The sequence below is a fragment of the Idiotropiscis lumnitzeri genome, chromosome 18 (genome assembly GCF_059441095.1).
Source record: "Idiotropiscis lumnitzeri isolate Australia: NSW breed Sydney's pygmy pipehorse chromosome 18, RoL_Ilum_1.0, whole genome shotgun sequence".
Classification (NCBI taxonomy): Eukaryota; Metazoa; Chordata; class Actinopteri; order Syngnathiformes; family Syngnathidae; genus Idiotropiscis; species Idiotropiscis lumnitzeri.
In genome coordinates this window covers 9,543,405-9,557,654 of record NC_142408.1, presented here as the reverse complement: position 1 = coordinate 9,557,654, position 14,250 = coordinate 9,543,405, and the positions used below count along the sequence as shown (strand labels likewise).

Genomic DNA, 14,250 nt, shown 5'->3' with positions numbered 1-14,250 from the left:
GTCATGCTGAATGGAGTTTGAATTTGAGATTTGTATCTTTTAATTGCCAGTCGGACAAAATGTCTGTGCAGAAACTTCTCTCAAACAGCCTCATTCAATTCCATGGTATTTCTCGATGGAACCAATGTGCCAAGCTTCAAATGCCTTAAAAAGAAGTGACCAGAATCTGCCACTAGGTGTCAGTGTTGCTCCATGCTGGTTATCTTGCATGCCGGAGCTTTTAGTGATAAACTTTATGCTCTAATTGGACTATTTTCTAGCGTCATTCATTTCAAACATCACGTACATAGACGCAACGTCCTTCCACATTCCCAAAACTTAATCTTTAAGTTTATTAAATGTTTAAAATTATTGGTAGGTTTAAATGTGAGCGTGAATAAGAATCAGAATGCCCTTTATTGTTGTACTGATTATACAACGAGACTGGAGAGCTCCCCTCTCCAATGCAAATATAATAAATAATTTCATTAAATATATCAATTAAATTAATTAAAAATTGAACAATTAAATAATAAACGAATCTGAAATAAAATAAGTAAAAAAAACAAAACAAATAATGGTCTACGTGCCTAATTGGCAAAGTAAAATGGGACAGATTCCAGCTCACCCATTGCTCTAGTGAGGATAAGCGGGACAGAAAATGGATGAATGGATGATGTATTCAAGGGATTTGGAAATATTGAAATCATCATCGTAATCATCAAAATAATGTCATGCAAGGTCACCCTTCGTGAAACCAGAGTTAAGATAAGACTGATCAACTAATTAGGTTTTGTAACTATGGTAATTTGTTGTGGAACACATGAATCACATCCCACTGCACGCAATTTGTCACTGTGGTTAATTACCGAGTCTCATCAGTCATCTGTCATACACGCACAGATCCAGAGGAGCGCCGTGATTGGCCAGGACATGTGCCAGCCAATATTATTTCCAGCTGATTAGTGGAGAGTGCATACATGTGCCCATCACTGACAGCACTCCTCAATGACAGGATGCCTCTAATCTCATTATGTTATATTTAGCCTTTCTCTCTGTTGAGATTGGATTGGTTTGTTCCTCTTCCCTTAATTTCATTTTTCGCGTGAATATTTACATAAACCCATTTGTAACCTTATAAATCCTTTTAGCTGCTTGTCCATGATCACGCTTCACCCCACTCAAGTGTGCTGCGTCAGCTGCTTGATTTTGGTTTAACACTACTCATCACTTCCTGTTTTACCTTGTACACATGTATTTTCTCCTCTTCTTAATTGTGCCCTCTGAGAGTGCTTTGTCAGGTGTTACAGTTGACTCTGCACATCGCTCCTCTCCTCATGCGTCATAAAGCACGCAAGCAGCCAATCAGAATTAATGATGGCAAGGCCGGGATGTTAGCCAATTAGCAAACAGCCCGTAATTTATATGGAATCTACCTCTTTCTGGAGGGTAGAAGCCCTACCATGTTGTCACGATAATTTGGTTAGAAATCGTTTTCTCTCACGTGCTTTTCCCCTGCACAGACTATTCAGGAAGACTATTCAAAAGTTGTTGCAAAAAAAAAAAAAAAAAATAAATCTCACGGGGGCACACGGGCAGTTGAGAAGCTCTATTTCAATTAGTTTAATTTTATGCTGGATGATAAATGAATTCATGTTATCATTGACGACATTTACATGCAGTCAGTAAACCTTAAAAATCTGAATTTTGGCAGTATTCAGGACTTTTTAAAGCCACGAAAACGCACAAAATGACCCGAATAAATAAACAAATTCCGAATATCACGCCAGCGTTACTTCTTTTGTAACCCGAATACGTGCGCAGCAAGCGTGACAGTTTGTTTGTCTAGATGTGACCTCCGATAGCGAAAGAAGAAAGTCTAAAATGATCACTCAGTAAAATGAGAGGAGAAAAAGAGCTCTCCTGCATAACTGATTTATGTATTGGGTTATTCGTTTCTTCCTTGAAGGGAGACATATTTGTTTCTCAGTTTGGGCATCAGCTTGCTAGATGACAAGATTAAGCAAAAATGCTGCAGTGCAAGAAAACAAATATAGCACGGAATTGATTGGTTGCATCAGCAGACACCAAAATGATTTTATGCCGTAATTATTTTGAATTGCATTCCACTTTTGTCTTTTTTGGGGACTGGAGCTTGCTGCAGCCCCGCACAGGCATTAACAGGAAAGCTAAGTGAAGGATGATAATACCGGCGTGGGGTAAACAAAATCCCATTGAATGTTGTTCTCCCTCAAACTGTTTAGTTGATTTGCTCGGTGGTCACAAAGGTTCTGTTCTTTGCGAACACCTTATGACGGAAGGCGAAGCAAACATTCATCAATTGTGGCTTTCCTACTTAGCATGTGAAGGAGATGATGAGCATAAAAAGACTCAGCCTGAATATGCTGGGCAGTTGCAATCCGTCATTTTAATGTCACAGGTGAAGCGTTTTATGGACTTTCAAGGGTATTGCGATCCTGCGCTTCCATTAATTACTCTGATGGAGCTGCTCCTGTTGTTGGAAAATTGTGTGGGAGAATGGGAATGATTTACATGATTCAATTGTGGGTGCCATGCAAAATGTGTTCAGGCACATGTTTGTCTATTTAGGATGAATGCCGTTTATGTGTATTTGGGGTATGTCAGGCGATTACGGTCTAAGTCAGGGGTGGGCAAACTTTGACACATTGGGTTCTGGAATTTGACTGAGGGGCTGGACCAGGAGCAGATGGATGGATTGTTTTGGTAACCTCACCTCATCGGAGAAAAAAAATCATTTAATTTAAATGAAAGTGAACAAAAGCATTCCAACAATATATATGTCTTTGAAAAACCACAGTAATTAGAAAATATAACATTAACAAGGTTTATTCATTTAATCTTTTTCAAAATTGACTCGCTAAGGTTCATGCTTGAGATCGGTGCATGCAAAGTGCGTTTATACTGGTAAACTGCAAGATCTCCCCTTGCGGATGATGTGGTCGGCCAAGCGTCTGATGTGGGCAATTGGACCCCCAATCTTTCGTTTGTCTTTTTATCTGTACAATACCGCTCACAAAGATTGGCACAAAGTTGTTCTGAGGTTGCGTTGAAGAAAAACATTTCTGAAGGACAAAGTGTCGGTCAGAGCAGAGTCTGTTATGAACACAAATCCACCGCAGCCTGCCTCACTGTAGGAATTTCATTTAGTGTGTCCAGCAGCAGTTTTTCCATCAGAGGTAATGAAATGTCACCAGCGTAATAGAGCCGAGCAGAGACTGCATTAAGAAACAGCGCTTGTGTACACAAGAGCCACCCACGAGCGCAATGTTATCTTTCGTCCTTATTATAACGCGTCTCTTTTCTTTTCTGTTTGCAGATTTTCGTCGGGGAGGTGTCCATGTACGCCATGAAATCGACGAGGGAATCTCTCTTGGCCCAGGAGAAGACCATCGTAACTGGCGACTGTTGTTACCTCAACCCTCTTGTTCGCCGCGTCATACGCTTCATAGGTAAAGACGGCGTTTGGAATCAGTAATAATTGTTGCACTATTTACACATTTATTACGAGGCAATATATTTATTCGATTTCCCATGTGAATAAAATTGTTGTTTGGATTTGTCAACTGCGACTCATTTTATAATTTATAGCTTGTTTGTTAGACGAAAGTCTTGATTTAACCATTTACAAAGCACATGAGATATTAAACACCCTGAAAAAACATTTGTCCCCCCCCCAAAAAAAACTCATCTAATATAAGCAGAATGCGTCAGTTTAACAAATGTTCTTTTCAGGCTCCTCTAAAAAAAGTTTGGGAATTAACATTTGTCAAGCAATATTCCGATAAGCGCGATGACCAAGCCAGTCGTCTCCATGACCTTTGTGTGACATGACACATGACGAGACGGGTCATTTTATTTCTCTATGATGACACAAAGGCCGTCGATGCAGTTGATGGAGTGCGATGCAAGAGATGCCAGCAGGAAACTAAATAAATACCTTTAATGACTGCCTTTTACAAGGCTTCTTTGCAAATGGTGAAGTCCTCTTGGCTTCTTGCAATTAAATTGCAGCGCACGTTTAGCCAGGTCTGTTTCTTGACTCAAAAGTACTAAATAAATGCGGCACTCTTCGGTATGTATAATAAATTCACCCACCGAATTACATACACAGATAGCATTTTAAGTGGAGCCTTTCGGCGACTTCGGTAGAATGTATTCCGGTGAGACTATTTATTATTTTCTTTTAAAGCGCATTGGCACAAAAGTTCCATAACACTTTTAAATGTGATAACATATCGTGTTAATTGTCTTCTTAATTTCGATTTGATTTCTGGCGATGCCGGATGTGGTGGGGATGGTGACATTCACAAAGCCAAGGGCTTAAATGTACCTTGTTGAAATTACTAAAAGAACATATACCTTGGCTACGAAAATATTTCAATACATGTAAAAGCAAAGGAAACATTTTAAAATTAAAAGACTGTCGAGTGAAATAGATTTTCCGAATGCCTAAAAGACGTAATCAAAGGAATGGGGGCGGGGCACAGTTGTTAACTTGTATTTAAAGGCTGATTTCACATTCATTGGCAACTTATTCTATTTGCGTGCAGCACAACAGCCAAATGCTACTTCACCATATATGCTTTGAATACAATACAACTTTATTGAACCAAGTTAGTGCCTATTTTCTCTGTCTGCAGCACGAGTTTAATTAACATTGTTGTTGGAACAGTTTCTTTCCACCCCTTTTTTTATTTTTATTTTTGAAATAATCGGCACCTGATGCTGTTGAAACACAAACAACCCGAGTTTAAGGCCGTTAGCTTGAGATGCCAGGGGGCCGTGGGTTGAAAGCGGAATGAAATTCAAGAAATTAAGTGAAAGCCAGATTTTAGTTTCCTCTAGACAGGACAAAAGTGCTCTCAAGGAGTTTTCTGGAATTGACCATTTTTACAAAAAAAAATAATGACTTATCTATCTTGACATATATTTTCCCGAGCAAACTCTTGGATTCAGAATTTTTTTCAGCAGTTCCTCCCTGCAGCCGTCCCTCTGCATCGCCACAACTTCCCCACAACAGATGAGAACACAATGCAAAGTCATTTCATGGCTAAGCAAGCCAGATAATCAGCGGTCAAATTGCACAGTGAAATCAATGCAGACGCTGCGGAGATTCACTGGGCTGAAGATGTCGATGCAAATATGCAGATTAGGCACATATTTGTACGCGTGTAAGGTTTTGTTGTCAGCCGACTGATTGTTTCTGTTATTTATAAGATGACTTTCAATGATAACCTATTATTCATTTTTTGTATACGTTCAAACAATACCAAAAGCAATCATGCAAGCAACAAGGCAGTCGAGATATCCCAAAATACTTCCCCTCTCCCACGAAAAAAAGTGCAACCACAAACTGACGAGACAACAAGCTACACCTGGACAAGAGTGGCTGACACATGTGACAGTTGATTGGTTGACACATGTGACAGAACAGGTGGAAACAAGACGGTGACGAGCAAGACAAGCCATGAAAAAAGGCACGCCAGGAAAACTTGACCAAATAAAATCCAATCAAGACACGGTAAACAAAACGTTGCCGATCCATTTGACTTAAACACAAAAGCAAAAACACTGAAGAAGGACTTACTTGAAGAGCAAGCGGAGACCTAAATAGACTCACACGCACACCAAAAACAGAACATGAGTCAACAATGAATCTTAATGAACCAACTCAAGTGCAACAATAAAAACTATTAAGCCTAAATCTGTAATTTTACAACCCTGATGTTTAATTCAGTTCATGCTCGTGTATTTCTTTTTATTTTCTATCGCTAACAACTGTGGAGTGTCATCTCAAAGACTCCTTCGCTCTCTACAGTCAGACTGCAGGTCTTAATGCGCAATTCAAATTTTTGGGGGGTGAAATCAGATTTTAGTGTGTAATGGTTTCCGTTGCGATTTCAACCAAATGCATAAAGAAGAGACGACGTCACAAAAATATAGATGCGGATACAGCAACTTGTGTAGCATTGTTCCTTGACAATCAGTCAACAAAATGCTTTCTTACCGACTTATATTAATTTACTACTTATTTATTTATTAATATCAACATATTTTCCTCTCCATTGTCTGCCATGACGATTTTTATTCCCCCCGCCGCCACTCCCTATGGTGATATCTGTCGTTTTTCAATTACGCAAAGTCAGATACAGGCGAGTTGTTCGTTCAGACTGTGGTCATGTTGCAAAAAATCAGATATGTATCCGATCTTGGACCACATCCACCATCATGACAAATATTAAAATATAGTTTTACAGCCTTTTGATGAATGTCAGCTGCAAACTTCATAATTATAAGCACTCACTTGCAGGATGAAGGCTTTATTGAGAATATGACACGGTTGTTTAGTTTTCAATAAGCCTTTATTTACACACTTGTCCAGTGCGTAATAACAAGAAATGAAAATGCTTTTCATCGGTGGGCCACGGGCTTTCCGTTTCACTCCAGTACCGCAGCCGGTGGTATAAACTACATTTATTTGAGTGTATATCATCTAGGTTATTACTTTAATTAAGTAAAGGTGTTGAAAGAGCGGCATTTTCTGCAGTGTAAATGATGATTTTGGCCGAGGCACAGAGCGCAGAGCCCAATATCACACTAAACGTCAACTCTATCACGACATAACGTTGTGCAGCGCTTTTCTGCTATCATCAGAATCTTCACATTGTTATTTTTTGTGTGTGTGTGTGCAGGCGTGTTTGCATTTGGCCTGTTTGCCACAGACATCTTCGTCAATGCGGGCCAGGTGGTCACGGGTGGCCTCTCGCCCTACTTTCTGTCAGTGTGCAAACCAAACTACACTGGCACCGAGTGCCGTCTGAACCACCAGTTTATCACCAATAGCAACATCTGCACTGGGAACCCCATCATTGTCGGGAACGCCCGACGCTCTTTTCCGTCCAAAGACGCCTCCCTGAGCGTTTACTCCGCTGTTTACCTGACGGTAAGATTCTTTTTTTCTTCTTTACGACTGTGTCATTGTGTCCATTTTGTATATTGACTGTTCAAAGAGGATGGGATTAAAATATTAGATAATTAGTGGCTGTAGTTTGACGTGCCTCCTCAGGAGCACTGACCCCACCCCCACCAAATTGTTCATAGGTGCACAGGCCTGGACTTTTGGAAAAATATTCATTTGTCGTTTCGCTTATCGAAATGCTTCTCAGCTGCTCACAAAGTGAACGGGGAATTGAATTGTGTTTAGCAATACATCCTTGAAACACAGTTGGAAAAGTGTCTCTCTTCAAAATATTGCCCAGGTCACATCTGGAAATGTGAATTAAGCTGCTGACTTGTGAAATAACAAAAAAGACAACGTTAAATCTCAAACTGGTTGCCTTGGTCAAGACTTTTCACAAAGGCCAAGTCAAAAGGCCACTTTGAAAAAAAAAACTAAAATTTTCCTTGCTCCTGAGTTAAAAGGATCTTTGGCCGCACACAAAGGGAGAATAAAAAAAATAAATAAAAAAATCCCTCCAAATGAAAACCCATTTACCGGATTGCTGCCACATTTATAGACGTGTAATATGTTTGAATCAGCGCTGCTCTAAACAGAGCTTGGGAGTCAATATAGAATTCATAGATTTTTTTTAATTGGCCAGCCGTGTTAAATTTTCACTTGGGTCTTTTCATTGCATAAAATTAAATCCGTACACGTAAGGCGACAACATCTTCAGGGATGTTCTATTGTTTAATAAAGTTCAAATACAGGACGACAGAATGGATCAGAAGATTTATTTTTTTCCAAATGTCCCGTCTTAAGGACAAAAAGCATTGTTTGCATTTACGAATGAAGCACTTAGATCGCAATGCAGTGGACAAAGAGGCCAAGTTAACAAACCCATCATGCCAAGACAGCAAATCACGCGTATGAACGCAAACTACTGATAAATATGTTTTCACTGCTTGTTGTACAGTCTCAGTTCATCGTTATAATTTATTGGTCTTACTTATAAGTTCAATGTATGCCGACGTTGGCATTCCTACCAAACCATTTTGTCTGAATTGGACAATCTGTGTTGACTCCTTTCGGTTGGTCTCAAAATAAATTTCTATATCAGAGATGCAGTGTCCAATCAGAGTCTGAACAACTTAAATGTTACTTTCCCAGATGTACATCACCAGTACCATCAAGACCAAGTCCAGTCGCTTGGCCAAGCCTGTACTTTGTTTGGGCACTCTCTGTTCAGCCTTCCTCACTGGACTCAACCGGGTCTCGGAGTACCGAAACCACTGTTCAGACGTGGTGGCTGGATTCATACTGGGATCAGCGGTTGCACTTTTTCTGGTGAGGACAATGTAAATTAGAGAAATGTGAAACGATAATCTGATTAGGACTTACTTATTTTTATTTGTTGTAATCATATAGTTTTTTTTTTAGGTATACTCCCAAATGATGAATGATCGCTAACCATGTTCTGTTTCCACGCTTTGAATTCTGTTCATACTATCAATTCAGAGGTGGGCAAACGTTTTGATTGGCGGCCACAATGGTTTCTAAAATTTGACACATGGGCCGGACCAGGAGCAGATGGATGGAGTCTTTTGGTAACCTCACCTCATCGGAGAAAGAAAATACATTTAATTTTAAATGAAAGTGAACAAAAGCGTTACAACTAAATAGATGTATTTTGCACACCACAGTATTTAGGAAATAAAACATTAACAAGGTTTGTTCATTTAATATTTTTCAAGTTTGGCGGGCTGGATTAAAACGTTTAATGGGCCGCACGTGGCCCCTGGGCCGGAGTTTGCCCACACCTAATCTATGTTTTGAGTGCAAGGCAAATCACAGTCATCAATTTTAGGATGAGGTGGCGTACCTGCTGACAAATAAAGGAGGTGTAGGAACCCCCGAATACCCCCTCCCATTGCCCCCCCACCAATTCAAAAACAATTTAATCCTCAGTCTCAGTGGCTTCATTCATTGTAATTGCTGTTGGGTCCTCAAGGGTGAGGAAAAGAGGGAGACGACAGAGGGAAGACTGACAACACTATAGCGGTACGGGAGCCGTACTGGCACAGAGCATCATTTTAATCGGGGGATTGGATTGTTACCTCTGCCAAGGTTTTAACCCGCATCCGTCTGTTTGTTCGTCCGTCTGTCAGCAAGTTCCTGCAAAAACTATCAGGCTGATTTGCCTCATGGGGAGCTTGTACAGGGCTGCTGTCAATACTAATCTGCACTTGTAGTTAATCACAGAGAATTTTTAGCTGTTGATGGCCAACTCATTGCTTTAGAAGGCAAGGAATGGGATGGGAGCTTCCTTGTCCAATTTCTGGTCTTTTTGTCCTGACATGGTGATATGTTCAAACTAATGATGTTTTTAATGAGTAGACACTTCTGATTAGCTAGTTAGCTAGCTAGCAAGTTAGCCTGCTCGATAGCTAGGTAATTAGATAAATATTCATTGACCATTTAACTGCCGAATCGTGACTCCATTCGAATGGTTTATTCATTGTACTCTTACCAAAAACACGTAGCGAAAGTCCAACGTCCAATTTGATTGTGAGCTGGAATCAATTAACGAAGAATCACATTAAGAGGACTACAACTTCCAGATGTTCGACATCCCCTTTTCTGGCTAAAGCTCGTGCTGTAAAATCAAAATAAATACATTTAAAAAAATCCAACCCAAAAGGCTTGCGTATTAAATTCATTGCCAAAGACGAAAATGAAAGACATTTTCGGTAATTATAGTGAAGTTTAATTAGTTTTATCAACGTAAAATATTGTTTCAGTTGGATTAAATTTATTTATTTTTTTTTCATTTTGTTAACGAAAATGCTTTTTCAATTTTAGTTTGAGCTAGTTTTCATTAACCAAAATAGCTTTGAAGTAGAGCCCATTATTGGTGTAATAGACAAAGGTCAAGAGGATCCGGGATCAATTTAAGTCTGTCAATATGCAAACGACAACATCTTATATCTGTGAGTCTGCACAAAATGTCTGATGATGTTAAATTGGATTTTCCATGTTGTTGCCAAATAAACACTCTGGCTCAGCCTGGATGACAGGAAAAACAAATTGGAACTAAGATTGTCTCTCCCTTTATATGGGAGGTTTCAAACAAGACATTGTTTGGATGGTTTACTTCAAATGAGGTTTCTTGCCCCGAATCAGATACCATCTGTCTTTACCACAAAGTGACCACCAGGATTAATATCAGACAGTGTTTGAACTCACACCTCCAACTTGCATAGATTTATTAAGTATTTGTTTTCCTGTTCAGATAGTCAAACATCCATTTTCGCATCTTATCGAGGGAGCAAAGGTGATTCCGGCTTCGGTTCTGACACCAAGAACGTTTTGTTATGAGAATTCTAATATACATTTTAAAAAGCAAAAAGTTTCTTTCATCGCCTCATTTCCTCACACTGAAGTCCACTTTATTCACAGAGCATTTTAACAACGACGGCAGCTGGAACAAAATGTAGATAAACGTTGAACAAACCAATTAAAATTCAAAAATAATGAAAACAATATTACATTCTAATTAACTTATGGTACTGAGTACTGCATACACTTGCAGCGTTTTAAGAACATTCCAGATCAGCCAAGAAGGTTTGGTGTACAAAAACTCCAATAGGAATCCTAATAGCATATTTTATTTGCGTGTGCGTCAAATCCTACGAGATGAAATCATTTATCACCGTGGATCAGTTCACCACGTTTGCAAAAGTGCAGGAATTTACGCCGTTCGCCTTCATGCTAACGATCATTCATGTTGCCAACATTACAGGGTGTGTGCGTGGTGAACAACTTCAAAGGTGTCCACGGTGCGACAACCAAACAGAAGAGCGAAGATTACCGCGGCCTCCCCCTGATGACTTTCCCTCGCGTCGAGAGTCCTCTGGAGACCCTCAGTGCACAGGTACAACCTCAGCGTATTGTTTTCAATAATTGGCAGAATTCCCTCAAGGCTTTCAGGCTCTTTGTGGATACAGATTTTGCTCAAATGCACTGCAATTTGTCATCGTTTACTGTTTTTTTTTTTTTGACTTTTTTTTCCTTAAAGACAGTTGAATGCTTTCCTTTCTTTCTTTACAAATGACTCATCAACAAAGCACAGGCATGAGTGTTTGCATGTTCCTCGTCCTCGTCTCCCCAATGAAACACGAACAGAAGCTCAGCTGGAGCACTCCTGACACTCACCTGACGATGTTTTCCTCTTTCCATTCACCACGCCCCCACCCACCCACACTCCTCCCGATTCCTTTTCTTGTCCCTAAAATCTTTCTCCGTCCTCGTCCCTCTTTGCCCTCCTCCTATCACATCCATTTTCAGAACCACTCGGCATCTATGACGGAGGTCACATGACTAAGGGGGCAGCACCGGGTCACGTTTGCGTCTCCGCAGCACTTCCAGACACAATGACAAGGACGCATGTCACGTGGCTTCGATTGCTTACCAAACTCAAACACTGATATATCTGTCTAGTTCCCCCCCGGACGGGGCGAAATCCACCATGTTTGTAATGGGCATCCGTATTACGAAACAAACTCAAGCACAGATTGTTTTCTTCATAACAACTCATTGCAGCATGGGGCATTTACGTTCCTCCGAGGTGTTCTGTTTTTAGTTGGAGGATGGTGTTTTGCACATTTTGTATGAGCGATTGCTGTTTAAGCGACCCTGACAGTGTTCCACCTGCACACGTCTGTGTTGCATCACATCCTGTCAGGTGACTTCCCTCCGTTCACCACGTCCCGTCCCATCCCCCCCCCGCCCCCCCTCTCAGTCTGAAAATGTGCTATGGAAAACTAGCAATGTTGATGTTGTCATTCTGTGATGTTTGTCATTTGTACAGAAAAAAAAAAAACAAGAGATAGAATTGTTCTTTTTATGATGGCTGTATATGAATTGACCGAGTTGGGTTGAATTTTGTAAAGATTTTTGTTAATCTGTACTATTACGATCCTTTTGGACCTGTTTGCCTGCTGTAAACGTCGAAATGTTTTAGGATCAGTCCGACACATTCACAACGGTGCTGCGTTATCAGCTACATGTATGAACCGACACGGTGTCCCCAAAAATGACATCATTCCTTTCATATTCAAATAGCAAAGTCACTTCACAAACAAATGATCTCAAATTTTAATGAGATGCGCAAAAAAAAAAAAAAAGCTAAATGATGTGTTTTATCACGTTTAAAACAGTTCCCAGGTGTCTAAGTAACATTCGTTGAAACACCCCAAGGATCAAAAAATTCTACACTTTCCATTCATTTAAATATGTTAAGTCAAGGTTTTATATTCTTAACATGAAGCCCGTGTAATTCTGCATGCCCATGCAGGGCAGTGGTTCTCCAATTTTTTTTTTTTTTCTGAAAACTAACAAAGTTTTTTTTTTTTTTAACACTAAGTACCAAGTAAAAAAAATCACCATCCTAAAATATATATAAAGGAGAACGCGATTTAATACTAAAAATTTATTATCGCAAGCGACTCTAACATTGTGCACTATTTGACCGCTAACACTGAATTTAATTATAGTGGAAAAAACATCGTGAATGAGTCACTTAAAAATGTATAGCATAGAATATAAACATACTTAAATGTTTTTCAACAGATTACAAGCAAATGTGTTGTTCTTAATACAACTGGACTGTACTTAAAAAGTTGCTGTACTCTCTAACATGTTTGTATTTATTGTTGTAAATGTATTTTTTTTTGGATTAATTCTCTGATTCCTTTATATACTAATTATTTATATATTTGCATACTGCACTTAGAGAATCACTGCCCCTGGACATGTAGTTAATCATGTATTCATATTTCAGATGATGTCATTTTTTTGGGAGGGGACACTTTGGATGTTCTGCTGCATCTATCTACTCAATGTGTATCCCGGATTCATTGTTTTATTTATCGAATATTCTTTTCAGAGAGGTTCTGCTGGGCTAGCCTGTGCCAGACCACTCCAAAATGAAATCCCAGTCTGTATACTGTAGAAACATGTTTTTTTGGGGGGGAGAGTAAATGGCTCGCTATAAGGTCTGGCTAGCCCTTTAAAATGTGAACCAGGCTAATGACCTTCTTCACCTTTCCTTCTTGAGGTGTCCCTCCCCCACCCACCAGTGGATTGTGATGCAATGTTGTGACTCCATTTCCTATTGGAAGAAAACGCCCAGCATGAAGAGAGAAGTCAAGATGTTTTATAAATATTCATGATTTGAATTATACTCTTTAACATTGTGATTATAATTGTATTTTATGATATGTTTCAAAAGAAATGTTTTCATTTAAAATGCTGCATAATATTTTATTTTCTTGGTTTGTTCTCAAATTAAATCGTCTGTAGCAACAATGTGGCCTCCCGTGTGTGATTTCCCCTTAAATTATAGGGCATTTGAAATGTGCTATAATGTTCTTAAATGTCTTTGTACAATATAGTGTGGAGTCCAAAAACAATAAATATTTTTAAAAAATCTAATTTAGGTCAAACTTTTTAAATTGACAATTTAAAGTCTCTAGTTCATGCTTGTTTTTGGAGTGTGGGAAAAAGTCAGAGAGCCCATGGAGAAAATTCACCCAAGCATAGGGAGTGGAGAGAACATGAAAACGCCACGTCCGAGTCCCGATGACCGCTATGCCACTTTGCTGTGTATTGATCCTATTATTTAGAGGAGTACTTTAAAAAAGGCAAATCACAGCTATTTGACGCAGCACACAAATGAAAAATCAGTTTTTGCGTCACGTCCCAGAGAATTGACAAACCTACAGAAACCGCCGCCATTCATAAAACTGGAACATTAAGTTAATGATAATTTCATAAAAGGGAAGTGTTAGATCTAGTTTTGAGTGTCTCTCGCAGAATATTAATTAAAAGTTTAATTGTGCGTGACTTCATAGAGGAGAGTTTCTATTGGCTGCACGGATCCTAAGGGTCATAGATTGCCAGCTTGATTGAAATAAAAGGGAGACGGCGAGAATATTGGCAGGAGGAACGTGTAGTGGTGTGGAAATGTGTTGACCAATTCACAGCCTGAGGAGACGTGCTAATAGAGTTGGACTTAACGGCATGTTGCACAGAGGAACAAGACATTGAAGGAAGACAACCCGGTATAGTATCGTCTGAACAAATTGTTGATTTATGTTGTCTGCAAACAAACCTCGTCTTCATTTTGCTCGAGCGCCAATATTGCAGCGTTTTCCGTTTCAATCGTCATTCCTCAGACAGAAGGAGCAAACCTGACACTTTGTTTTGTTTTCAGTGAAGTCATTCAG

At 39.5% G+C, this 14,250-nt stretch overlaps 1 protein-coding gene across 5 annotated transcripts in view; it reads left to right on the top strand.

Annotated features, from left to right (window-relative positions):
• plppr1 (phospholipid phosphatase related 1) overlaps nucleotides 1-13,330 on the top strand; it is a 43,180-nt gene extending 29,850 nt beyond the window's left edge. For 4 of the 5 annotated variants that reach the window (XM_088281709.1, XM_088281710.1, XM_088281708.1 and 1 more), the window contains 5 exons: nucleotides 3,338-3,470; nucleotides 6,714-6,964; nucleotides 8,132-8,308; nucleotides 10,764-10,895; nucleotides 13,080-13,330. In XM_088281709.1, the coding sequence (XP_088137835.1) occupies nucleotides 3,338-3,470; nucleotides 6,714-6,964; nucleotides 8,132-8,308; nucleotides 10,764-10,895; nucleotides 13,080-13,124 (738 nt within the window). In that variant the 3' untranslated portion in view covers nucleotides 13,125-13,330. Of the gene's footprint in view, nucleotides 1-3,337; nucleotides 3,471-6,713; nucleotides 6,965-8,131; nucleotides 8,309-10,763; nucleotides 10,896-11,308 lie in introns of all 5 variants that reach the window. The other variant, XM_088281711.1, reaches the window with a different exon arrangement.
• Nucleotides 13,331-14,250: the final 920 nt, after the last annotated feature.